Below are 27,895 nucleotides of genomic sequence, written 5' to 3' on the forward strand. Positions count from 1 at the left end.
CTAAGAAGCGCAACCTAGCCGCAGTTAGTAGGTTTGCTTCTCTCCCCTCAGTCCCACGTAGCAGAGATTCTGTTGCCAGCAGAAGCTCTCTGAAAATAAAAAACCTAACTAAAATACTTTCTTATTAGCAAGCTCAGGAGAGCTCACTAAAAGCACCCAGCTCTGGCCGGGCACAGATTCTAACTGAGGTCTGGAGGAGGGGCATAGAGGGAGGAGCCAGTGCACACCAGGTAGTCCTAAATCTTTACGGAGCCCGTCTATTCCCCATGGTCCTTACGGAGTCCCCAGCATCCACTAGGACGTTAGAGAAAAATATTTAGTAGGTATCATTACAAAGTGATGGCAATTATTCCAGATGGACAAATGGCAACTGAAGACTGTTGAATATTACATTGTTACCATACTTACTGTGATTCATGGGATCAGGTAGGAAAGCTATAAATTCTAAGAAAACCATTGTTATTCACATGAGTAGACAATCATTCTGCAGGTGGATGCCGGAGGTAACAAGGAAGGATTAGACAGAATAAATTTCTCCCCATTTTTTATTGTATAAAACAGACTGAGCCCTGTAAATAATTCACCCCCTTCCCACAGTTCATGTGCGTTTCTTAGAAAGCCGCTGGCGTTTAAACTTCTTGTCCTTCCGCTTCACACTGGGTTTGGATAAAGGCGCCTGTGTCTCAATGAGCTGAGGCTTCTGTTCAGCTGGGGTGACGAAGACCTCCTCGGTGGGGTCAGGAGGAATGACAGCTTTTTCCTCAACACTCTTCATCTTCTGCAGCTCCTTCACCTGCTGCTTCTCCCGAACCTTAGCTGCTGTGGTCAACCGGATTATACGCCGGTGCTGAAAGAAAGAAACTATATTACATAATCGAACATGAAGCAAAAAAAATCGCCTAAAAAAACACTAAATTAGGTTTCCATCGATTCCAACACCTTTGTTTTATGCTCAAGTTTTCATAAAGTCCCATAATATTACCATAGCTGATGCCTTTTACGTTGAGTAATTATTACAAATATACGCCTGTGTATACCCCATAATCACTTGCTCAAACGTGGGTATAATAAATTCATCAGGTGTTATTTAAAACAAAAGACAAATGGTGGCAGATGCTCAATTAGCTTAGTGATATCATTCAGGTGCTTGAAAGGGAGGGGTATTTCTATGAAAAAAAAAAAAAAAAAAAAGGGGCATTTTGTTTCCCCCAGCACCCTGAATGATAACCGTAACCAGATATAAATCCCACATAATAATAGAATTCAGAGATCTCTGTTACATATATTTGCGCAAATATATGAATAAACCCCAAAGCCACATCAAGGCGTAAAGTTGGGGTCACTAGCGCTATATCTAGGTGCAGGGTGTGGCACCCCAGAGCACCAGCATAAGCCAGAAAGCCCAGGGCAGCATACCAGTGAAAAAACTATAGTGTTAATAAATTAGTGTTTTATTAAGCCGAAACTATAAAGGTGATACAAAAATGAGATGTAATTAAAATGGAGAAATAGTGTTAAAGAAATTAGTATGTGAAAATTGTTAATAGAATGTAAAGGTATGCCACACTAAATCCATCCAGCTCAGCTAGTCCAGAGGCACCACACCTCACACCTCCATTACCCCAATCTGGGTCTATGATTAACCAGCAAGGAGCCACATGACGCCTTGATGCGGCTTTGGGGCTTATTCATACATTAGCGCAAATATATGCAACCGAGATCTCTGAATTCTAATATTGTGTGGGATTTAAATCTGATCATTATTCAGGGTGCTGGGGGAAACAAAATGCCGTTATTTAAAACAAGACAGAATGGTCTGCAACCCTTCACTGAAGGGAATTTATGACAACTAGAACACAAGAAGCTGTAGTACTGCCCTTAACAACCAAATTCTCAATGTAATATTTATAATGCGTGCAAAGTACTCCGCCAGTAGTAAAAATGGTGGCTGTACCATGTTAGGGGACTGGTAGTGGGGGTTTTCGTACAATGTCGGTCCTCCAAAACTGCCTTGGAAAATCTTGATGAGATTCAGCACCAATCGAGGCCCAATTTCCACCAGCGATGCATCTTCCTCTATAATCTGGAGATCACACAGAAAATACAGAATGAGAAAAGAAGGGTTACTTTACACACGATAATCAGATAGATATACTAGGTGATTCATCGCACCCTACGGGCACTCTTCACACCGTCGCAGGGAGCTACACCCCCTTAACCCCTGCACGTCCTTTGGGCGGGCAATATTTGTATTATATGGAGTATTACCTTCAAGCGCAATGTTAGTGGCTAAATATTTTACGTGCAAATGGCGTGTAATGGTCAAGGGGGCGTAGGCCCTTGCAACGGTGGGAAGAGCGAACGCAGGGCACGATGAATGACCTAGTGTGTCAATATGTTATGTGTACATAAGGTAGGTATAAAGACAATGTTTGGCAAATACCACATACAGTGTGTGTGTGCGCGCGCGTGTGTGTGTTGGGATATTATAGTATGATAGATAGATAGATAGATAGATCTCTAGTCAAATGTTTGGACACCTTCTCATTCAATGTTTTTTATTTATTTTAATTATTTTCCACATTGTAAATTAATACTGAAGACATCAAAACTGTGAAAGAACACATGGAATTATGTTGAAAGCAAAAAAGTTAAAACAAATCAAAATATGTTTTATATTTTATATTCCTCAAAGCAGCCCCCTTTTGCTTTCAAGACAGCTTGGCAGACTCTTGGCATTCTCTCAATCGGCTTCATGAGGTAGTCTCCTGGAATGATTTTGAATGGACAGGTGTACTAACCCTACCTCTGCACAACACAACTGATGGTCTCAAACACATTAAGAAGGCAAGTCATTCCACAGATTGACTTTTGCAAGGCACACCTGTCAATTCAAAACCATGCCAGGAGACTACCTCATAAAGCTGACTGAGAGAATGCCAAGAGCGTGCCAAGCTGTCACCAAAGCAAAAGGGGGCTACTTTGAGGAGTCTAAAATATAAAACATATTTTGATTTGTTTAACACTTCTTTGTTTACAACATAATTCCATGTGTGTTCTTTCATAGTTTTGATGTCTTAAGTATTAATCTACAATGTAGAAAATACTTCAAATAAAAACCATTGAATGAGAAGGGGTGTCCAAACTTTTGACTGGTACAGTATATATATATTATGTATTTTCTCTATACAGCACCTTCCCCTATATAACATCACATACACAGAGTGCGCGCTGGGGACTTATCCTTCATAACAGTATATGGTATTAGCCTCTCACCAGCTTCATTGTCCCCGCACACTGCACACTACAGACTCTCACTGTGCACCAGCAGCAGAAACAGCAACCACCATGTTTTTCCTGGCCGCGCAACGCATGCTGGGAGTTGTAGTCTCCCCACAGCACTGCCGTGACGTCATGGTGACGCGCACCCTCCGCAGTCTATCATGCCAGATACACATATGCCCCACAGTGCCAGATATGCCCCACAGTGCCAGATATGCCCCACAGTGCCAGATACACATATGCCCCACAGTGCCAGATACACATATGCCCCACAGTGCCAGATACACATATGCCCCACAGTGCCAGATATCAGGATTTTGGTACTTACCGATAAATCCCTTTCTCCAATTCTACAGGGGCCACTGGAGCGCAGTTACAATGGGGAAATAGTAGGCAGTAATTGGGAGCTGGCACTTTAAAAATTCTAACACTGTGGCTAGCTCCTCCCCTACTATGTCCCCCCTCCAAGCCAGTCTACGTAAATCTGTGCCCGAGGAGAGCTGTAATAAACAAACTTGAAGGTAGAGGAGGTTAACGCCGCCATGTAAACCATGATAACACAAAACAACCCTGGAACAGAACCTAACAAAAAGGTAAAACTGAACCAAACAAGCAGTCATATAGTGATCTGCAAACCGTTAAGCAAAAAAGGAGGAAACAGCGCTGGGTGGGCGTCCAGTGGCCCCTGTGGAATCGGAGAAAGGGATTTATCGGTAAGTACCAAAATCCTGATTTCTCCTTCATCCACTAGGGGCCACTGGAGCACAGTTACAATGGGGACGTCCCGGAGCTCCCAAAACGGGTGGGAGAGCGCTGAGAGTCCTGTAACATCGCTCGGCCAAACTGCGATGCAGAGGCCGCAAACGTGTCAAACTTGTAGAATTTTACAAACGTATGTCGGCCCGACCAAGTAGCCGCCCGACATAAAGCAGTCATGGAGACCCCACGGGCAGCCACCCACGAAGGTCCCACAGAGCGCGTAGAGTGCGCTGAAATCGAAATGGAGGTTCCCGAGAAGCTGCCAAATAAGCTTGTCTGATGGTCAGTCGAATCCATCGAGAGACAAAGTCTGTTTAGAAGCCGGCCAACCACGGCGAGCAGCATTGTAGAGAACAAATGAGGAATCTGACTTCCGAATAGTTGAAGTCCTCTCCACATAGATCTTGAGCGCCCTGACAACGTCCAATGATCTCGAATCCGGAGAGACCACCGAGAGTGCCGGAACCACAAGAGGTTGATTGATGTGAAAATCAGACACCACCTTAGGTAGAAAAGACATACGAGTACGAAGCTCGGCCCTTTCCGCATGAAACACCAGGTAAGGAGACCTACAAGAGAGAGCCCCAAGTTCAGACACCCGTCTAGCTGAAGCCAGCGCCAGGAGAAGAACCACCTTCCAGGTGAGATATTTTATCTCCACTGATTCCAGGGGCTCAAACAATGAAGACTGCAGAAAGGAGGAGGACCAGATTGAGGTCCCATGGTGCTGTCGGAGGGCGGAAGGGAGGCTGTATTCGAAGAACCCCCTGAAAGAAAGTCTGGACTTCCGGCAGCAGAGCTAACTTTTTCTGGAAGAAAACCGAAAGAGCAGAGACCTGCACCTTTAGCGAACCCAGTCGTAAGCCTGCTGAAAAACCTGCCTGCAAAAAATGGAGAAGGCGGGCTAAGCAGAACGCGGAAGGAGAAAATTCTCGATGTTCACACCAGGCTACATAAGCCTTCCAAATGCGTTAGTAGTGAGACGATGTGACTGACTTTCTAGCCCGAAGCATAGTAGGTATAACTGTACGAGGAATCCCCTTCCTTTTCAAGATGGCTTTCTCAACAGCCACGCCGTCAAACGTAGCCTGAGTAAGTCTGGATAAAGAAAAGGACCCTGTTGTAGAAGATCGTCTCGTAGTGGCAGGGGCCAAGGCTCGGCTACAGACAACAGGTGTAGGGTGGAGTACCAAACCCTGCGTGGCCAATCTGGAGCCACCAGGAGGACCAGAGCGTTTTCTCTCTTGATGCGCTGCAGAACCCGTGGCAACAGCGGGAACGGAGGAAAGAAGTAAACAAACTGGAAATTCCAAGGAGCCGTGAGAGCATCCACGCCCGCCGCCGCCGGGTCCCTCGTCCGAGAGTAATACAGAGGCAACTGATTGTTCAGGCGGGACGCCATGAGGTCGATCTGTGGTTTTCCCCACCGGCGGACCAGTTGCCAAAACACCTGGGGATGTAGAGACCACTCTCCCGGGTGCATATCCTGTCGGCTTAGATAATCGGCTTCCCAATTGTCCACTCCCGGAATGAATATCGCCGAGGACAGAGCATACTTCTCCGCCCAGAGAAGGATGTTGGTGACCTCCCTCATCGCTGCACGGCTGCGAGTGCCGCCCTGACGGTTGATGTACGCCACCGTCGTGGCGTTGTCGGACTGAACTCTGACCGCTCGACCGTGTAGCAGGTGATGCGCCTGAAGCAGAGCATTGTACACCGCCCTTAGTTCGAGAATGTTTATGGGGAGAGCGGATTCGTGTATTGACCAGCGCCCCTGAAACAGATGTTCCAGGGTCACTGCTCCCCAGCCTCGCAGACTGGCGTCCGTGGTGAGGAGAGTCCAATCCCATACACCGAACCGCCTTCCTTCCAACAGATGCGTCGACTGGAGCCACCAGAGAAGCGACAACCGTGCCTTTGGAGATAGCGTCACCCTTTGATGAAGAAACAGATGAGATCCTGACCACTGATGTAGAAGACACAGCTGAAACGGTCGAGAGTGGAAGCGACCGTACGGAAGAGCTTCGAACGCTGCTACCATCTTTCCCAGAAGGCGAATGCACAGATACACTGACACCCGACTGTTTTGAAGAACCGACCTTACCAGTGTCTGCAGAGACAGGATCTTGTCCTGAGGAAGGAAAACCTTCTGACGGACTGTGTCGAGAATCATCCCCAGAAACAACAGCTGTTGTGAGGGGCATAAGTGAGACTTCGGGAAATTCAGGATCCACCCGTGACGAATCAGGAGGTCCTGCGTCATCCGGATATTCTGAAGCAACAGTTCTGCAGAGCTTGCTTTTATTAGCAGATCGTCCAGATAGGGAACAATCGTCACACCCTGCTTCCGAAGTAGGGCCATCATGACCGCCATGACCTTTGTGAACACTCTGGGAGCAGAAGAGAGACCGAAAGGAAGGGCCTGGAACTAGAAATGAGCGTACTGTATCGCGAACCGGAGAAAAGCCTGATGAGGAGGCCAAATGGGAACATGTAAGTATGCATCCTTGATGTCTAAGGATGCCAGAAACTCGTTTCTCTCCAACCCCGCAATAACAGACTGGAGGGACTCCATCTTGAACTTGAATACCCTCAAATACGGATTGAGATCCTTCAAGTTCAGGATTGGCCTGACTGAGCCGTCCGGCTTCGGTACGAGAAACAGACTTGAGTAATAGCCCTGCATCCGAAGATGAGAGGGAACAGGGATCACCACCCTTGCGGATAGAAGCTTCTGGACCGCTGCCTGTAAGGCAACTCCGCGGTTGTCGAAAACTGGCAAACCCGTGGTAAAAACACACTGGGGCGATTGTTCCTGAAAATCGAGCTTGTAACCGCAAGTGGTTAGATCCCGGACCCAAGCGTCCGGACAGGACTGTACCCAGACCTCCTTGAAATCCCACAGACGAACTCCCACCCTGTGATCTCCCAGGTGGGAGGGAAGCCCGTCATGCGGTGGTAGTGGTAGAGGACTTGACCTCTGACTGAGCTGAGGCTGCGGACCCTCTACCCCTGCCTCTACCTCTATGGCCACGGAAGGTATAAGTTCCTCCCCTGGCCTGGCCTCGGAACCTGGAAGGGGTACAAAAGGAGCGAAAGGAAGGACCCCTATATGGCCTGCGAGTGGCTGGAGCAGCAGAAGGAAGATAAGTCGACTTACCACCGGTGGCCTGAGAGATCCAGGCATCCAGATCCTTACCAAACAGAACCTCACCCGTAAAGGGCAACGCTTCTGCTGCCCTTTTGGATTCCGTATCCGCTTGCCACTGCCGGAGCCAGAGAGCTCTGCGGGCCGCAATTGCTAAAGCGGAAATCCTAGCCCCGAGAATACAGATGTCCTTGGACGCTTCGCAAAGATAAAGGGCTGATTCACGGATGTGTTCCGCCCACTGTATCAATTGATCCGCCGGCAATTCGTCACGAATGCCAGAGGACAAGTGCTCCGCCCAAGCTTCGATCACCTTGTTGACCCAACAACCTACCTGCGCCGGGCGATGTAATACCCCCGCCGCCGAGTAAATAGTCTTCAAGGTGGATTCCAACTTCCTATCAGACGCCTCCTTAAGCGAAGTTGCTCCCGGGAACCGGTAGGACCGTCTTTTTGGACAGATGAGACACCGAAGGATCTACAATCGGAGAGGTCTCATAACGTTTTCTGCTATCTTCGGGAAAAGGATAGAAAGACAAAAATTTTCTTGATACCTGAAATTTTGCGTCTGGATGTTTCCAGGCTGCCGTTATGAGCGCATCCAGCTCCTCCGAAACTGGAAAAGTCACAGGCAAGCATTGGTTGGTGCCAAACCTTGAAGGGCGTAAGGCGTCCTGCTCCGTCTCCTCTACCTGTAATACTGAGCGAATAGCAGTAATAAGGGCCTCTATACCCTGAGCTACTGGTTCAGAGTCCCCGTACACCTGATCCGTCATCAGTATCCGGTATATCGACATCCTGTATATCCTGTACATCTAACCCTGCCTCATCTAATTGAGGCATAACATCGTCAAAGTCCTGCAACACAGAGGCTAGCAATCTCTTTTTAGAAGCCTGTTGAGGGGGGCTAAAGGACGGAACTTGGGGAGGGATTACCGCCCTAGAGAGTCGTCCTACTGACTTTGCCAATGAGACAGCCCAAGCAGGTTCTGGCTCCGGTGCCGGGACATCCTGTCGGAACCGGGCCGCCTCTATCTTCCCGAGAGGCCTTTAGTTCCCTAATTGTGTCGTCCATGCAGGGGCGCTCTGGGGTTCTGAGGAGGGCTGAGCAGATGGCTCTGACTCCTCACATAAAACCTGAACCTGTTTTTGTGTTGCCTTGGAGCCTTTACTGGCCATGGCAGCACCTAACACTGTGACCCTCCCCCACAGGAAAACAGCAATAGGCAGAAGGGGAGGGAGGGGGGAGAGTAGGGAAAAATGCAGCCACAGCAGCCCGATCTATCCTGCACGATACTGTGCAGCTACAGGCTGTAAAGAAGTATATAGATATCCCCCAGTGCCCCCCTTCCCCACTGTAACAGGCTCACTGTGCTGTGCAGTGCCGTGGCGCTTCTCCGTCCCGCGCTGCTGCAACGGAAATGGCAGCAAGCGCGCGCTGAATCCGGCGGCGCAGAGCGGGATTAAGCTCCGCCCCCCTCCGCAAAGGCCCCGAGTTTGAAGTTGCTTTGCACCTTTTACAGGATCCCCGTAGCGGCTCTGTGAGCCGCGCTGAGCGGGGATGGGGGGGGGGGGGGGGGGGGGGGGGGGGCGGTCGGGACGACAGGCCCGATCTGAACTGAGGTCTCTGTATTAAATAAAGAAAATAGCCAGAGCTACCCAAGCCCCAGTGACACCTTTAACTAAAACATGTAGTAGCGGTGGAAAAGGGGGGAGGGGGGGCAGAGAAGCACTCAGCATTTAATAATGTGGTGGAGTGGCCGCTACACACGCCGCACGCAGCGGTGTCCGGCCACTTATACTTACCGCCGCCGAGCTGCCGGAATCTTCAGCCGATGGAGCGGCCCCAACACTCGCCGCACGCAGCGGTGTCCGGCCGGCTCCGGAGAGCTAGTGTCTCCTTCAGCCGGGGCCCATCCCGAGCCGCACGCAGCTGCGATGGGACCCCGCCGGGAGCCTCCCGCGGTGCAGACTGGCAGTGGCAGAGCTGCCAGTCTGTGAGTGTAAGTAATAAAAAGAAAAAAAATTCTTCAGAGAAGACCCAAGTGAACCAGCTCCCTTGGGCACAAATTAAAGACTGGCTTGGAGGGGGGGGGGGACATAGTAGGGGAGGAGCTAGCCACAGTGTTAGAATTTTTTAAGAGCCAGCTCCCAATTACTGCCTACTATTACCCCATTGTAACTGTGCTCCAGTGGCCCCTAGTGGATGAAGGAGAAACACATATGCCCCACCCTTCCGCTGCAGTGTCAGGGGATGGAGAGGAGCGCAGGCCCATCCCTCAGTGCTGCTCAGTCAGACTCTGGTGGTCTCCGGGCACAGCGTGCATCTTCTCAACTGAGCACCGGTTTGTTAGCCAATGAAAGCTCGCGGACCGGCAGCTGCGGCTTCCGATTGGCTGCGGGTCCGCGAGCTCTCATTGGCTAACGAACCGGTGCTCAGTTGAGAAAATACACGCTGCGCCTGGAGACCAAAGTCTGACTGAGCAGCACTGAGGGATGGGCCCGCACTCCGCTCTCCTCTCCTTCCCTGACACAGCAGAGGGCTGGGAAGGGAAGGAGGAGAACATCGGCGGCTTTTACCGTAATAGCCACTAACGGTGGCTATGGCGTGTGAGAGTGGCGGGCCACTGGTACGGCGTACCGGCAGCTAGATTCTTAACGGTAAGCCATACCCGAGCGTACCGCCACACTTGCAGGCCTGGTCTCTCCTATCCAGATCTGTGACTCAGAGCTCCTAGCCACGCCCAGCGTTAGCAAATGAGTCAGAGTCACAGATCTGGACAAATATATGAGATGAATAAAAGAAGCTATAAGGGTTAAATGCACTAGCTGTTGATAAGCAGGTCCCATTAATACGCACGGCATCACAACTATAGGGAATACAATTAGTATTTTAAAGGGTTATTTGACATTGGAAATAATCTAAGAAAAGAAATACTACACAGTAATTGGACCCTCACTTCATAGAAAAGACAGACAGAACAGGAAGAAAGGAGCGAGCTGTGGCTGTATGTGAGAAGACCTGAGCGTGTTCTCAGCAGGGAGGGCAATGTGGCAGTAAGCGCAGGAAGATGACACATCAGCTGGATGGCATCACCGGCTTTACATGGAATCCCATTTATTAGGTTTGTGGGGAGAGAGGGGACAGGTCACATACAGATAACCGGCAACACTACTGCACAGCAGACTTCCACCTCTAAGAAGCACCTGTCTCCAGGGGAACACAGGATTTACCTCAATATATAGTTAATTATAGGCCGACAGAATGTTTTTTTTAAAAGGGAATTAGTAAGGGTGGATTATAAACAAAAGGACCCTAGTCCTGCCAAAGTACAACGCAGCTTTCTGCTACAGGACACGCTATACTTTACAGCCTTTAGCTCAAAAATGAATAAAAAATAAAACCTTGATTCAACGGCGTCCGTAGATAACATAGAAATGAACACTTTGCTACTGACCTGATAATTCCTGAACCAGATCCTCTTGTCGGCTACAGAGAAGGTGATGACATGGTCCACAAAGGGCTGGCTCTTCGGGTGATATCTTGGGGTTCCGAAGATCTGCGTTTAAAGTTAGAGATAAGTGACGGTCTGAGTGACCAGCTCCCGGCACGCGGGAAACACGCACAAACGCGGGAGCCGCCATTACCTGTATAAAGAGTTCCTTTAGCAGCGCCAGGTACGGATCCCGATCAAATACCTGCAGGGGGGTGACATAAGAGAACAGCTCAATGTGATGGCTTAGACGACACAAGTTGTGCTCACACCGGGTGCACGCGGCCACAGGGCACAGGTACTTCTATATCAAACTCTGAATATTTATAATGATGGAAAGAACGTCACAAAGAAAATGCCAGAAACAACCTGACGGAGAAATCCGATGTTGCCACAAATGAGCCTCCAGAATAGCGCCAGAGTGCTTCCAGGTGGGGGTGTAGGGGACAAGAAGCTAATTATATATAATGCCACCTAAACACTAATACCCCCTGCCTCATATGAGAAACTGCACCGAGGCTCAGGGGTAAATTTACTAAAGTGCCTAAAATTGAGAAGTGGTGATGTTGACCATAGCAACCAGAGTCTGTCTACCATTTCTTTATTGCATTCTAGAAAATGTCAGAATCTGATTGGTTGCTAGGGGCAACACCACTTTTCAATTCTCGATGCTTTTGTAAATATACTCCTTACTTGTGTACTGTCGACCTGAACAAGTGACTCCATATATCTCTCCTGCACTCCAGCCTGCAGCTCTATTGGCCTAGACTCAGATACTGCACCAGTGACAGGACGCCATAATCATGGGAACTGCAGCAGGCTATATAATATAATCTGCCGGCTGTAGGTCTATATGTCAGGCTGGGGTACTGCAAGATTGGTTTCTCATGCCGTTTTAGCTCAGCAATAACAGTACAATGGGATCAATAGCACAATGACTTCATTCTGCACTATACACATATAGCAGGACTATCAAACTACAATAACTGCATTATAAAATACATTATTAGATACTTGCCGGATGAAAGGAGAGAAGTGGGCGTGAGCCTTTCAGGCAGTTTCCAGTCATCTTCAGCTCTGCCAGTGTATGAACTAGAACCAGAAATAATAATCATATAAGCCCAGGACAGAGGTGAGCTCCTGAGAGAGACACTACATTGCACTGCCCTCTGGTGGCTTGCAGGAGACACTACACTTTCCCCCAGCAATAAACATCTTATGTCAATTGTTTTTTGAAGCTTAAAACACTTTATTTACAGTTATTCATATAATGCGCACATTTTCCACTGCACTTTATTCGCATCAGTACCTGCCCCAGTGGGGCGTATACTCTATATTTCCCTTCTCAGATACACACTAAGGTTAAGGTCACAGAACAAATACAACAGATAACCAACTAGCTCACTTACTATTCTGAACCAGGAACTTTGCAGACGGCCCCTCGGGGGAGTTTGATAACCTGAATTATAGGAAACATTGAAGAACATGAAATGAGATGACATTGTCACCAGTATACGCCATCAGAGATCTCCCACCGCTGCTTACTTACCACATATATAAGTCCTGCTTTTTCTTGGCTTCAAAGTAAATGCATTTGTTGCAGTTTTTCATTTCACAGACCTACACCAAAAACAGGAACGCTTCAGGAACAGGACAGACACTTCGTATTATAAGTTTCTAAAAACTTCTCCAACTACACCCTTCACCCTCGGACAACTATCGCCATCAGCACCAGCCTCTTGTCATGTGACTTTACAGTACAAAAAGGTGCTTTAATTAACCTAGGCCTCGTGGGCCATCATCCACTCTGATGGTTAGGTATATGGATGACATTATAGTCCGTACAGACCCAGCAACTGCTGCAGCAGGATGACTATACTCTGTCTCCTCAATGCTCTGCACGGCAGTTCCTCATGCACTACTAAGCTCGCTCTTTTAGCATAGGATATACAAGCATTACATACACACTTAGCATATACTCTAGTGGGTGCAATAAACATGAAGATGGATTCCTCCAGGGCCAGACAGGCCATCTGGTAAATGCCATATGGGCTGATGGGCCGGCACCTTTGGAGGCCTGGCCAAGCAGCTCTGACTCCCGGGTTGCGACATGATGTTACGCATATTGGGGGAGCTTTGGTATCCGCTCAACGAGCCAAGAGGATGCCAGGAGCCGGACGCCGATGCAGAGGTAGGCTGGTATGCTTTAAATGCCAGGGCTGATTATTACCCCCGTCCTGCCCTGGGTACCTCATATACCTGATTATGTTATAGAGAAATTCAGTGGCAGTAGAACTGTATATACTATACCTCATTTATAACAAACAGCTTATCTTTCCGATCCATTTTCGAATCTGAAAGATCAACAAAAAATAAAAATAAATAAGAGTGGAGAATTGTGTCAGTATTGTAGGTAAAGGTCTGGATTTCTATAGAGTTGTCAATACTTACAGTTCTATCTTCCAGCACACTCTGGTCTGTATCTTAGTGCAGAGATACAAACCAGAGTGTGCTAGAAGCACCAGAGCAGAGGGCGACACCACAGGCAGGAAAGAGGAACTGCACAGGTTGTGACAGGTGCAGGGTGCTAGAATGAAGACTAATCGTCTACAGAGAATATAATCATTGTGTAACAGTGAAGCAGCTACGCTCTAACTATGGTATTTGCAGCCATTAACACCAAGCTCTGACTTCTGGATTTCAGAGTTACAATTTACAAGGCAGAATCACCGTCGCCAGTCCCGTATGTGAAGTTAAACGTTGTTACAGCAAAATCTTATGACTGACCAATAACAGACGTAATACAAAATTAAATTTCTCTGACGTCCTAGTGGATGCTGGGAACTCCGTAAGGACCATGGGGAATAGCGGCTCCGCAGGAGACTGGGCACAACTAAGAAAGATTTAGGACTACCTGGTGTGCACTGGCTCCTCCCTCTATGCCCCTCCTCCAGTTAGAATTTTGTGCCCAGCCGAGCTGGATGCACACTAGGGGCTCTCCTGAGCTTCTAGAAAAGAAAGTATAAATTAGGTTTTTTATTTTCAGTGAGATCTGCTGGCAACAGACTCACTGCTACGAGGGACCGAGGGGAGAGAAGCGAACCTACCTGCTTGCAGCTAGCTTGGGCTTCTAGGCTACTGGACACCATTAGCTCCAGAGGGATCGAACACAGGCCCAGCCTCGGTCGTCCGGTCCCGGAGCCGCGCCGCCGTCCCCCTTGCAGAGCCAGAAGCAAGAAGACGTTCCTGGAAATCGGCGGCAGAAGACTTCGGTCTTCATTAAGGTAGCGCACAGCACTGCAGCTGTGCGCCATTGCTCCCCATGCACACCACACACTCCGGTCACTGATGGGTGCAGGGCGCTGGGGGGGGCGCCCTGGGCTGCAATAAGAGTACCTTACTTGGCAAATTACCACATAATATAGTCATTAAGACTATATATGTGTAAAATCCCCTGCCTTAACTTCCATAAAAAAGCGGGAGAAGTCAGCCGAAAAAGGGGCGGAACTATCTCCCTCAGCACACTGGCGCCATTTTCCCTCACAGCTCCGCTGGAAGGACGCTCCCCAGGCTCTCCCCTGCAGTTTCCAGACTCCATAGAGTAAAAAAAGAGAGGGGGGGCACTAAATTTAGGCGCAATCTGTGTAATATTAGCAGCTATAGGGGAAAAATCACTGTGTAGTGTGAATCCCTGCATTATATAGCGCTCTGGTGTGTGCTGGCATACTCTCTCTCTGTCTCCCCAAAGGACTTTGTGGGGTCCTGTCCTCAGTCAGAGCATTCCCTGTGTGTGTGCGGTGTGTCGGTACGGCTGTGTCGACATGTTTGATGAGGAGGCTTATGTGGAGGCGGAGCAAGGGCCGATAAATGTGATGTCACCCCCTGCGGGGTCGACACCTGAATGGATGGACATGTTGAAGGAATTACGTGACAGTGTCAACTCCTTACATAAAAGGAGTGACGACATAGCAAATGTGAGACAGCCGGCTTCTCAGCTCGTGCCTGCCCAGGCGTCTCAAAAGCCATCAGGGGCTCTAAAACGCCCGCTACCTCAGATGGCAGACACAGATGTCTACACGGATACTGACTCCAGTGTCGACGATGATGAGACTAGTGTACATTCCAATAGAGCCACCCGTTACATGATTACGGCAATGAAAAATGTGTTGCACATTTCTGATATTACCCCAGGTACCACAAAAAAGGGTATTATGTTTGGGGAGAAAAAACTACCAGTGGATTTTCCCCCTTCTGATGAATTAAATGAAGTATGTGAAGAAGCGTGGGCTTCCCCCGATAAGAAACTGGTAATTTCTAAAAAGTTACTAATGGCGTACCCTTTCCCGCCAGAGGATAGGTCACGTTGGGAGACATCCCCTAGGGTGGATAAAGCGCTCACACGCCTGTCAAAGAAGGTGGCACTACCGTCTCCGGACACGGCCGCCCTAAAGGAACCTGATAGGAAGCAGGAGGCTATCCTGAAGTCTGTTTATACACACTCAGGTATTATACTGAGACCAGCTATTGCTTCAGCATGGATGTGCAGTGCTGCAGCTGCGTGGTCAGATTCCCTGTCAGAAAATATTGATATCTTAGACACTATATTGCTAACCGTAGAGCATATTAAAGACGCAGTCTTATACATGAGAGATGCACAGAGGGATATTTGCCGGCTGGCATCTAAAATAAACGCAATATCCATTTCTGCCAGGAGAGGATTGTGGACTCGGCAGTGGACAGGAGATGCAGATTCTAAAAGGCACATGGAAGTTTTGCCTTACAAGGGTGAGGAGTTGTTTGGGGATGGTCTCTCGGACCTCGTTTCCACAGCGACAGCTGGGAAGTCAGCATTTTTACCCCATGTTCCCTCACATCCAAAGAAAGCACCGTATTATCAGGTACAGTCCTTTCGGGCCCAGAAAGGCAAGCGGGTTAAGAGGCGCGTCCTTTCTGCCCAGAGGCAGAGGGAAAAAGCTGCAACATACAGCCAGTTCCCAGGAACAAAAGTCCTCCCCCGCTTCCTCTAAGTCCACTGCATGACGCTGGGGCTCCACAGGCGGAGCCAGGTACGGTGGGGGCCCGTCTCAAGAACTTCAGCAACCAGTGGGCTCGTTCACGGGTGGATCCCTGGATTCTACAGGTAGTATCTCAGGGGTACAAGCTGGAATTCGAGACGTCTCCCCCTCGCCGTTTCCTCAAATCTGCCTTGCAGACAGCTCCCCCGGACAGGGAGGCAGTGCTGGAGGCGATTCACAAGCTGTATTCTCAGCAGGTGAAAATCAAGGTACCCCTCCTTCAACAAGGACGGGGTTACTATTCCACAATGTTTGTGGTACCGAAACCGGACGGTTCGGTGAGACCCATTTTAAATTTAAAATCTTTGAACACTTATATAAGAAGGTTCAAGTTCAAGATGGAATCGCTCAGAGCGGTGATTGCAAGCCTGGACGAGGGGGATTACATGGTATCACTGGACATCAAGGATGCTTACCTGCATGTCCCCATTTACCCTCCTCACCAGGAGTACCTCAGATTTGTGGTACAGGACTGTCATTACCAATTCCAGATGTTGCCGTTTGGTCTGTCCACGGCACCGAGGGTATTTACCAAGGTAATGGCCGAAATGATGATACTCCTTCGGAAAAAGGGAGTTTTAATTATCCCGTACTTGGACGATCTCCTTATAAAGGCGAGGTCCAGGGAACAGTTGTTGATCGGAGTAGCACTAGCTCAGGAAGTGCGACAACAGCACGGCTGGATCCTGAATATTCCAAAGTCGCAGCTGGTTCCTACAACGCGTCTACTGTTCCTGGGGATGGTTCTGGACACAGAACAGAAAAAATAAGATTTTACTTACCGATAAATCTATTTCTCGGAGTCCGTAGTGGATGCTGGGGTTCCTGAAAGGACCATGGGGGATAGCGGCTCCGCAGGAGACAGGGCACAAAAAGTAAAGCTTTTCCAGATCAGGTGGTGTGCACTGGCTCCTCCCCCTATGACCCTCCTCCAGACTCCAGTTAGGTACTGTGCCCGGACGAGCGTACACAATAAGGGAGGATTTTGAATCCCGGGTAAGACTCATACCAGCCACACCAATCACACCGTACAACTTGTGATCTAAACCCAGTTAACAGTATGATAACAGCGGAGCCTCTGAAAGATGGCTTCCTTCAACAATAACCCGAATTAGTTAACAATAACTATGTACAATTATTGCAGATAATCCGCACTTGGGATGGGCGCCCAGCATCCACTACGGACTCCGAGAAATAGATTTATCGGTAAGTAAAATCTTATTTTCTCTATCGTCCTAGTGGATGCTGGGGTTCCTGAAAGGACCATGGGGATTATACCAAAGCTCCCAAACGGGCGGGAGAGTGCGGATGACTCTGCAGCACCGAATGAGAGAACTCCAGGTCCTCCTTAGCCAGAGTATCAAATTTGTAAAATTTTACAAACGTGTTCTCCCCTGACCACGTAGCTGCTCGGCAAAGTTGTAATGCCGAGACCCCTCGGGCAGCCGCCCAAGATGAGCCCACCTTCCTTGTGGAGTGGGCCTTTACAGATTTAGGCTGTGGCAGGCCTGCCACAGAATGTGCAAGTTGGATTGTGCTACAGATCCAACGAGCAATCGTCTGCTTAGACGCAGGAGCACCCATCTTGTTGGGTGCATACAATATAAACAACGAGTCAGATTTTCTGACTCCAGCTGTCCTTGCAATATATATTTTTAATGCTCTGACAACGTCCAGTAACTTGGAGTCCTCCAAGTCACTTGTAGCCGCAGGCACTACAATAGGCTGGTTCAGATGAAATGCTGACACCACCTTAGGGAGAAAATGCGGACGAGTCCGCAGTTCTGCCCTGTCCGAATGGAAAATCAGATATGGGCTTTTGTAAGATAAAGCTGCCAGTTCTGACACTCTCCTGGCCGAAGCCAGGGCTAGAAGCATGGTCACTTTCCATGTGAGATATTTCAAATCCACCTTCTTTAGTGGTTCAAACCAATGAGATTTTAGAAAGTCCAAAACCACATTGAGATCCCACGGTGCCACTGGAGGCACCACAGGAGGCTGTATATGTAGCACTCCCTTAACAAAGGTCTGGACTTCAGGGACTGAAGCCAATTCTTTTTGAAAGAAAATCGACAGGGCCGAAATTTGAACCTTAATAGATCCCAATTTGAGACCCATAGACAATCCTGATTGCAGGAAATGTAGGAATCGACCCAGTTGAAATTCCTCCGTCGGAGCACTCCGATCTTCGCACCACGCAACATATTTTCGCCAAATTCGGTGATAATGTTGCACGGTTACTTCCTTCCTTGCTTTAATCAAAGTAGGAATGACTTCTTCCGGCATGCCTTTTTCCTTTAGGATCCGGCGTTCAACCGCCATGCCGTCAAACGCAGCCGCGGTAAGTCTTGAAACAGACAGGGACCCTGCTGAAGCAAGTCCCTCCTTAGAGGTAGAGGCCACGGATCTTCCGTGATCATCTCTTGAAGTTCCGGGTACCAAGTCCTTCTTGGCCAATCCGGAACCACTAGTATCGTCCTTACGCCTCTTTGCCGTATAATTCTCAATACTTTTGGTATGAGAGGCAGAGGAGGAAACACATACACCGACTGGTACACCCAAGGCGTTACCAGCGCGTCCACAGCTATTGCCTGCGGATCTCTTGACCTGGCGCAATACCTGTCCAGTTTTTTGTTGAGGCGAGACGCCATCATGTCCACCATTGGTCTTTCCCAACGGGTTACCAGCAAGTGGAAGACTTCTGGATGAAGTCCCCACTCTCCCGGGTGAAGATCGTGTCTGCTGAGGAAGTCTGCTTCCCAGTTGTCCACTCCCGGGATGAACACTGCTGACAGTGCTATCACATGATTCTCTGCCCAGCGAAGAATCCTTGCAGCTTCTGCCATTGCACTCCTGCTTCTTGTGCCGCCCTGTCTGTTCACATGGGCGACTGCCGTGATGTTGTCCGACTGGATCAACACCGGTTTTCCCTGAAGCAGAGGTTCTGCCTGGCTTAGAGCATTGTATATTGCTCTTAGTTCCAGAATGTTTATGTGAAGAGACGTTTCCAGGCTCGTCCATACTCCCTGGAAGTTTCTTCCTTGTGTGACTGCTCCCCAGCCTCTCAGGCTGGCGTCCGTGGTCACCAGGATCCAATCCTGTATGCCGAATCTGCGGCCCTCCAATAGATGAGCACTCTGCAACCACCACAGAAGAGACACCCTTGTCCTTGGAGACAGGGTTATCCGCAGGTGCATCTGAAGATGCGACCCTGACCATTTGTCCAACAGATCCCTTTGGAAAATTCTTGCGTGGAATCTGCCGAATGGAATTGCTTCGTAAGAAGCCACCATTTTTCCCAGGACTCTTGTGCATTGATGTACAGACACCTTTCCTGGTTTTAGGAGGTTCCTGACAAGCTCGGATAACTCCTTGGCTTTTTCCTCCGGGAGAAAAACCTTTTTCTGAACCGTGTCCAGAATCATCCCTAGGAACAGCAGACGAGTTGTCGGCATTAACTGGGATTTTGGAATATTCAGAATCCACCCGTGCTGTTTTAGCACTTCTTGAGACAGTGCTAATCCCATCTCTAGCTGTTCTCTGGACCTTGCCCTTATTAGGAGATCGTCCAAGTATGGGATAATTAATATGCCTTTTCTTCGAAGAAGAATCATCATCTCGGCCATTACCTTTGTAAAGACCCGAGGTGCCGTGGACAATCCGAACGGCAGCGTCTGAAACTGATAGTGACAGTTTTGTACAACGAACCTGAGGTACCCCTGGTGTGAGGGGTAAATTGGAACGTGGAGATACGCATCCTTGATGTCCAAGGATACCATAAAGTCCCCCTCTTCCAGGTTCGCTATCACTGCTCTGAGTGACTCCATCTTGAACTTGAACTTCTTTATGTACAGGTTCAAGGACTTCAGATTTAGAATAGGCCTTACCGAGCCATCCGGCTTCGGTACCACAAAAAGAGTGGAATAATACCCCTTCCCTTGTTGTAGAAGAGGTACCTTGACTATCACCTGCTGAGAGTACAGCTTGTGAATGGCTTCCAAAACCGTCTCCCTTTCGGAGGGGGACGTTGGTAAAGCAGACTTCAGGAAACGGCGAGGTGGATCTGTCTCTAATTCCAACCTGTACCCCTGAGATATTATCTGCAGGATCCAGGGATCTACCTGCGAGTGAGCCCACTGCGCGCTGTAATTTTTGAGACGACCACCCACCGTCCCCGAGTCCGCTTGAGAAGCCCCAGCGTCATGCTGAGGCTTTTGTAGAAGCCGGGGAAGGCTTCTGTTCCTGGGAAGGAGCTGCCTGTTGCTGTATCTTCCCTCGACCTCTGCCTCGTGGCAGATATGAATAGCCCTTTGCTCTCTTATTTTTAAAGGAACGAAAGGGCTGCGGTTGAAAAGTCGGTGCCTTTTTCTGTTGGGGAGTGACTTGAGGTAGAAAGGTGGATTTCCCGGCTGTAGCCGTGGCCACCAAATCTGATAGACCGACTCCAAATAACTCCTCCCCTTTATACGGCAAAACTTCCATATGTCGTTTTGAATCCGCATCGCCTGTCCACTGTCGCGTCCATAAAGCTCTTCTGGCCGAAATGGACATAGCACTTACCCGTGATGCCAGTGTGCAGATATCCCTCTGTGCATCACGCATATAAAGAAATGCATCCTTTATTTGTTCTAACGACAGTAAAATATTGTCCCTGTCCAGGGTATCAATATTTTCAATCAGGGACTCTGACCAAACTACCCCAGCACTGCACATCCAGGCAGTCGCTATAGCTGGTCGTAGTATAACACCTGCATGTGTGTATATACTTTTTTGGATATTTATCTGATGGATCTTTAAGTGCGGCCGTCTCAGGAGAGGGTAACGCCACTTGTTTAGATAAGCGTGTTAGCGCCTTGTCCACCCTAGGAGGTGTTTCCCAGCGCTCCCTAACCTCTGGCGGGAAAGGGTATAATGCCAATAATTTCTTTGAAATTATCAGCTTTTTATCAGGGGCAACCCACGCTTCATTACACACGTCATTTAATTCTTCTGATTCAGGAAAAACTATAGGTAGTTTTTTCACACCCCACATAATACCCTGTTTAGTGGTACCTGTAGTATCAGCTAAATGTAACGCCTCCTTCATTGCCAAAATCATATAACGTGTGGCCCTACTGGAAAATACGGTTGATTCGTCACCGTCACCACTGGAGTCAGTGCCTGTGTCTGTGTCGACCGACTGAGGCAAAGGGCGTTTCACAGCCCCTGACAGTGTTTGAGTCGCCTGGACAGGCACTAATTGATTGTCCGGCCGTCTCATGTCGTCAAACGACTGCTTTAGCGTGTTGACACTATCCCGTAGTTCCATAAATAAAGGCATCCATTCTGGTGTCGACTCCCTAGGGGGTGACATCCTCATATTTGGCAATTGCTCCGCCTCCACACCAATATCGTCCTCATACATGTCGACACACACGTACCGACACACAGCAGACACACAGGGAATGCTCCTAACGAAGACAGGACCCACTAGCCCTTTGGGGAGACAGAGGGAGAGTTTGCCAGCACACACCAAAAGCGCTATATATAACAGGGATAGCCTTATAATAAGTGCTCCCTTATAGCTGCTTTATATATATCAAAATATCGCCATAAATTTGCCCCCCCTCTCTGTTTTACCCTGTTTCTGTAGTGCAGTGCAGGGGAGAGACCTGGGAGCCGTCCTGACCAGCGGAGCTGTGAGAGGAAATGGCGCCGTGTGCTGAGGAGATAGGCCCCGCCCCTTTTCCGGCGGGCTCGTCTCCCGCTATTTAGTGAATCCAGGCAGGGGTTAAATATCTCCATATAGCCTCTGGGGGCTATATGTGAGGTATTTTTAGCCTTTATATAGGTTACATTTGCCTCCCAGGGCGCCCCCCCCCAGCGCCCTGCACCCTCAGTGACTGCGTGTGAAGTGTGCTGAGAGGAAAATGGCGCACAGCTGCAGTGCTGTGCGCTACCTTTAGAAGACTGCAGGAGTCTTCAGCCGCCGATTCTGGACCTCTTCTGACTTCAGCATCTGCAAGGGGGCCGGCGGCGCGGCTCCGGTGACCATCCAGGCTGTACCTGTGATCGTCCCTCTGGAGCTGATGTCCAGTAGCCAAGAAGCCAATCCATCCTGCACGCAGGTGAGTTCACTTCTTCTCCCCTCAGTCCCTCGTTGCAGTGATCCTGTTGCCAGCAGGACTCACTGTAAAATAAAAAACCTAAGCTAAACTTTTTCTAAGCAGCTCTTTAGGAGAGCCACCTAGATTGCACCCTTCTCGGCCGGGCACAAAAATCTAACTGGAGTCTGGAGGAGGGTCATAGGGGGAGGAGCCAGTGCACACCACCTGATCTGGAAAAGCTTTACTTTTTGTGCCCTGTCTCCTGCGGAGCCGCTATCCCCCATGGTCCTTTCAGGAACCCCAGCATCCACTAGGACGATAGAGAAAAGTGTTTCTCCCGGAGGAGAAGGCCAAGGAGTTGTCGTCTCTAATCAGAGACCTCCTAAAACCGAAACAGGTGTCGGTGCACCACTGCACGCGAGTCCTGGGAAAGATGGTGGCTTCTTACGAAGCAATTCCATTCGGAAGGTTCCATGCAAGGATCTTTCAGTGGGATCTGTTGGACAAGTGGTCTGGGTCGCATCTTCAGATGCATCGGCTGATAACCCTGTCTCCAAGGGCCAAGGTGTCGCTGCTGTGGTGGCTGCAGAGTGCTCATCTTCTAGAGGGCCGCAGATTCGGCATACAGGACTGGATCCTGGTGACCACGGATGCCAGCCTTCGAGGTTGGGGGGCAGTCACACAGGGAAGAAACTTCCAAGGACTTTGGACAAGTCAGGAGACTTCCCTACACATAAATATTCTGGAACTAAGGGCCATTTACAATGCCCTAAGTCAGGCAAGACCCCTGCTTCAACACCAGCCAGTGCTGATCCAGTCAGACAACATCACGGCCGTCGCCCATGTAAACCGTCAGGGCGGCACAAGAAGCAGGATGGCGAAAGCCACAAGGATTCTCAGATGGGCGGAAAATCATGTGGTAGCACTGTCAGCAGTGTTCATTCCGGGAGTGGACAACTGGGAAGCAGACTTCCTCAGCAGGCACGACCTCCACCCGGGAGAGTGGGGACTTCATCCAGAAGTCTTCCAAATGATTGTACACCGTTGGGAAAGGCCACAGGTGGACATGATGGCGTCCCGCCTCAACAAAAAGCTAAAAAAGATATTGCGCCAGGTCAAGGGACCCTCAGGCGATAGCTGTGGACGCTCTAGTGACACCGTGGGTGTACCAGTCGGTTTATGTGTTCCCTCCTCTGCCTCTCATACCCAAGGTTCTGAGAATAATAAGAAGGAGAGGAGTAAGAACTATACTTGTGGTTCCGGATTGGCCAAGAAGAGCTTGGTACCCAGAACTTCAAGAAATGATCTCAGAGGACCCATGGCCTCTGCCGCTCAGACAGGACCTGCTGCTGCAGGGACCCTGTCTATTCCAAGACTTACCGCGGCTGCGTTTGACGGCATGGCGGTTGAACGCCGGATCCTGAGGGAAAAGGGCATTCCGGAGGAAGTCATCCCTACGCTGATTAAAGCTAGGAAGGAGGTGACCGCAAACCATTATCACCGCATATGGCGAAAATATGTTGCGTGGTGTGAGGCCAGAAGGGCCCCAACGGAGGAATTTCAGCTGGGTCGATTTCTGCACTTCCTACAGTCAGGGGTGTCTATGGGCCTAAAATTGGGTTCCATTAAGGTCCAGATTTCGGCTCTGTCGATTTTCTTCCAAAAAGAACTGGCTTCACTGCCTGAAGTTCAGACGTTTGTTAAAGGAGTGCTGCATATTCAGCCCCCTTTTGTGCCTCCAGTGGCACCTTGGGATCTCAACGTGGTGTTGAATTTCCTTAAGTCACATTGGTTTGAGCCACTTAAAACATTGGAACTAAAATATCTCACGTGGAAAGTGGTCATGCTGTTGGCCTTGGCTTCGGCCAGGCGTGTGTCAGAATTGGCGGCTTTGTCATGTAAAAGCTCTTATCTGATTTTCCATATGGATAGGGCGGAATTGAGGACTCGTCCCCAATTTCTTCTTAAGGTGGTATCAGCTTTTCATTTGAACCAACCTATTGTGGTGCCTGCGGCTACTAAGGACTTGGAGGATTCCAAGTTACTGGACGTAGTCAGGGCCCTGAAAATCTATGTTTCCAGGACGGCTGGAGTCAGGAAAACTGACTCGCTATTTATCCTGTATGCGCCCAACAAGCTGGGTGCTCCTGCTTCAAAGCAGTCTATTGCTCGCTGGATCTGTAGTACGATTCAACTTGCACATTCTGCGGCTGGACTGCCGCATCCTAAATCTGTAAAAGCCCATTCCATGAGGAAAGTGGGCTCTTCTTGAGCGGCTGCCCGAGGGGTCTCGGCTTTACAACTTTGCCGAGCTGCTACTTGGTCGGGTTCAAACACGTTTGCTAAATTCTACAAGTTTGATACCCTGGCTGAGGAGGACATTGAGTTTGCTCATTCGGTGCTGCAGAGTCATCCGCACTCTCCCGCCCGTTTGGGAGCTTTGGTATAATCCCCATGGTCCTTACGGAGTTCCCAGCATCCACTAGGACGTCAGAGAAAATAAGATTTTACTCACCGGTAAATCTATTTCTCGTAGTCCGTAGTGGATGCTGGGCGCCCATCCCAAGTGCGGATTGTCTGCAATACTTGTATATAGTTATTGCCTAACTAAAGGGTTATTGTTATGAGCCATCTGTTCGTGAGGCTCAGTTGTTATTCATACTGTTAACTGGGTATAGTATCACGAGTTGTACGGTGTGATTGGTGTGGCTGGTATGAGTCTTACCCAGGATTCCAAAATCCTTTCCTTATTGTGTCAGCTCTTCCGGGCACAGTTTCCTAACTGAGGTCTGGAGGAGGGGCATAGAGGGAGGAGCCAGTGCACACCAGGTAGTCCTAAATCTTTCTTAGTTGTGCCCAGTCTCCTGCGGAGCCGCTATTCCCCATGGTCCTTACGGAGTTCCCAGCATCCACTACGGACTACGAGAAATAGATTTACCGGTAAGTAAAATCTTATTTTATGGACTTTAGAAAAAAAAAAAAAAAAAAAAAAAGACATGCTCCAGAACTGGCTGTGGCGTCACCACCTGAAATAACCCCTTCTGCCAGCTTTACGCACTAGCTTGGAGCCTAGAGGCTGATTGTCACCATAAGGCAAATGGCTGTAACGCATGGAGTCAGGACATGGCAACTTCGTAAACACATCTCATTCAGTGGCTTCTTCTGTGACCAGTCAAAATAACCAAGGGGAATGTCTTAGACCACATCCATGTATCTCTCTACTAACATATGTGCATATGATGGAACACAGAATGCACACTGCATGTTACACAGGCAACAAATAGGTTATAATGATTGTAAAAGAAAGCATAATCCCTACTGCAGATTACTCAGTATGTTTAATGTCAGCCTGGACATCTATGACCTGTATAGTACCACTTGACTTGTAGCCTCACACTGCATACAATAGTGATAGGCAGCACGTGGCCCTGACGTGAGAGACGTCACATGCAGCTCCAAACACCTTCTTTGGGTTCATTTTTTTTGTCATGTTTGTTACAACTTTCAGTACTTGTTTAAAAATGCCTGTAGGTGTTATTACAGGTTGGCATCTAAGATTAAATGTGTATTAACTTCAGTTTTAGATGACAAATTTGCAGAACATGAGACGTTAGAAGGCCATACAATGTGTATCATGTTGTCGTCACTGGTGAATACGGCCTTTTATGCCAGTGATTCAGAATACCCATTGGAAAGTACCATACCCCATACATAAATGTCAGGGGCCACAGTAATGATATGCAAGTATGGAATTGACAGTGACCGTGTTGCTCCTGGACTGCAGACGCTGACATGCAGACAAGGACCATACGCTATTTACCAGCATGTTAGCCGGATCGGCAGTATATCTTTAAACATGCCGCTTTACTATCAAGTGTACAGTTCTACTGCAGATACCGATAACATGCCATAAGTAGCCTAACTTGTCCGCATGTCGGCACCTGCGTTCTGGGATCATCAGTCACTGCCGTACCAAACCCTGCTGTGATCAGATGTTGCAAGTGAGTAGTGGGGCTTACCTGCTTTAGAGTGCGGCATCAACGTTCTCAAGTCCTGCATCAAATGTCTGGTGCGGAAATTGATGCCGCGAGAGGAGAATATGAGCACCCGCTCCTTGTTCTTCCACTTCCCCTGCAAGCGCAGCAATTACACAAGCATTACAGAGTGCACTCTCCACAGGGTGCTTGTACTCTCTATATCATTGTGCGTGTGAGATAGATTATATATATATATATATTATATATATATACACACACACACACACACACACACACACATATATTAAACGTCCCTTGAGGACCATGTCAGGAGCTGTTAGCTCCAAAGCTGCCAGAAGCTTCCCCTGCGTACTTGCCTACTGTTGAAAATGCATTTCAGGGAGATTGTGAAAGTAACACCTATCAGCGCGGACGTGTCTTGCTACATGTGGGGTGTCCTGCTACATGTGGGAGCAGTGTCATAAAAATAACTTGCATCTAAATGTAAATGAGCCCCAAAGTTAGTAAGATCTACTTGCTGAAGAAAAGACAGTGATATTTTTCTGATTTGTTTGTGTATTGTGCTTTACAAGAGGTTCCATATACTGTAAGTGGCCACGAGAAACCTTATGTAACATGCATGTAGCCATAGGGATCATTGAGCCTTATAACCAATGCAGGGAAATGGCGCTGATGATCCCATTTAAATGTACTGTATGTATCTGTGATTTCTTTTTTCCCCTAAGAATGTAATAGCTGCATAATGGGGATAATGTGCAATCAGGGAGATTACTGGACTATTCAGGGAGTCTCCTGCAGAATGCGGGAGGGTAAAATATCCCCTGCCTGGCTCTTACCTCGGACACCGGGGCCGGGATGGTGAACTCCTCCCCAGCAGGGACAGCTGCCACCGTCCCGGCCCCCTTCTGCTCTAGTTTCGCTTTCTTGCTCGGTGGTGCAGCCCGGGCATTGGAGCCACGTTTCTTTCGGTGCGCCGCCATCTTTCTTTCTCCCGGAAGCTACTCCGCGGCCTGACTATCCCACACGCAGAACTCGATGACGCTTTGGTGCGTGTGTGATTCATTGGTAAAGGCGCCCTCTGCCGGACGCTGAATGAACATCACTGCTCAAATATTTGTATGCAACTGCACTGGACAGGACGATTAAAATTAAACTGATTTTTTATTTATTTATTTATTTTTATAAAAGTGTGGCTAATAACTAATCAGAGAGCTATACATAAACTCACTATTAACTTGTCTTAATAGGAGATATTTCCACTTTGTTGTGCAAGCTGTTGTTCTATGTTATCAGTCTTCATGGAAAAGGAGCCTAAAACGGCCTCAACTTTATTTATAAAACAGGAAAGCTGTGATGGAAAATCCTGTTTGGTGCTACCATGGGTCTTATTTTGCACTTAGGTTCCGCCAACGTGCATGGGTTTGTGAAGGAGCAGGAGTTTGCAATGGCAGGAGTGAGGATGCTCCATGCAAAGTGAAGGTGTCACGGTGACACGATTCACACCAGCATGGCACAACACCCCGCGGTGCAATACTGCGACACATGGCATTACACAGTGGGGTGTAAAGCATGGCTGCCCAGACTCCCAGAATGTCCAGGAAACTCTCCCAGTCTGCCGGAAGAGTAGGCCGATCTCTTGCATGTGTCAAAGTCGAAAAATATTGTAGTACACACATCACGTACTAACAACACACACATGCCCGCTGCGCGTGCACTTGTTCCGCCGTGCGTGCACATATCCGCAATTCGCGTATGGTCGCTCCCGCGGTCCTGCGCGTGGTATGGGTATTTACGGCTGAGTTTGTGAGCGCATAGAGGGCTATCAAAACATTACATAGTTAATCCAAATAGTGCACAGTGTACACATAGTCCCCCTGCACCACATCAGCAAGTATCAACAGTTTTAATGATTCCAGGACTAAGGGATTCGCGTTTGCATGATAGGAAGGGACAGACTAAGGTTATAAGGTTATGTCTGGTATCCATCTGTAGGGTATTTTAAGGGTAACATTCCGGTGTTGGTTAGAGGAAGATCGCATGTTCCTGTGTATAG

General features: G+C 48.6%; 1 protein-coding gene across 1 annotated transcript; it reads right to left on the minus strand.

The window, feature by feature from the left end:
* Window positions 1-527: 527 nt before the first annotated feature.
* Window positions 528-26,927, minus strand: BRIX1 (biogenesis of ribosomes BRX1). The gene is made up of 10 exons (XM_063960676.1): window positions 26,679-26,927; window positions 25,864-25,975; window positions 12,994-13,037; window positions 12,233-12,303; window positions 12,093-12,142; window positions 11,702-11,775; window positions 10,838-10,888; window positions 10,648-10,749; window positions 1,955-2,083; window positions 528-847 (listed from the first exon to the last, which is right to left on the minus strand). The coding sequence occupies exons 1-10, from the start codon at window positions 26,820-26,822 to the stop codon at window positions 599-601; spliced, it is 1,026 nt and encodes a 341-aa protein (XP_063816746.1). The 5' UTR covers window positions 26,823-26,927; the 3' UTR covers window positions 528-598.
* Between the last annotated feature and the right edge of the window lie 968 nt (window positions 26,928-27,895).

Source organism: Pseudophryne corroboree, chromosome 1 (genome assembly GCF_028390025.1).
Source record: "Pseudophryne corroboree isolate aPseCor3 chromosome 1, aPseCor3.hap2, whole genome shotgun sequence".
Taxonomy (NCBI): Eukaryota; Metazoa; Chordata; class Amphibia; order Anura; family Myobatrachidae; genus Pseudophryne; species Pseudophryne corroboree.

Bases quoted from the DNA above. Each gene is read 5' to 3' on its own strand.
- BRIX1 (XM_063960676.1), bottom strand. From the start codon at position 26,822: ATGGCGGCGCACCGAAAGAAACGTGGCTCCAATGCCCGGGCTGCACCA. The intron at 10,750-10,837 runs GTAATGGCGGCT...CTTTAAACGCAG, and splicing joins TAAAGGAACTCTTTATACAG to ATCTTCGGAACCCCAAGATA. The intron at 848-1,954 runs GTACAGCCACCA...TCTTTCTTTCAG, and splicing joins ACTACCAGTCCCCTAACATG to CACCGGCGTATAATCCGGTT.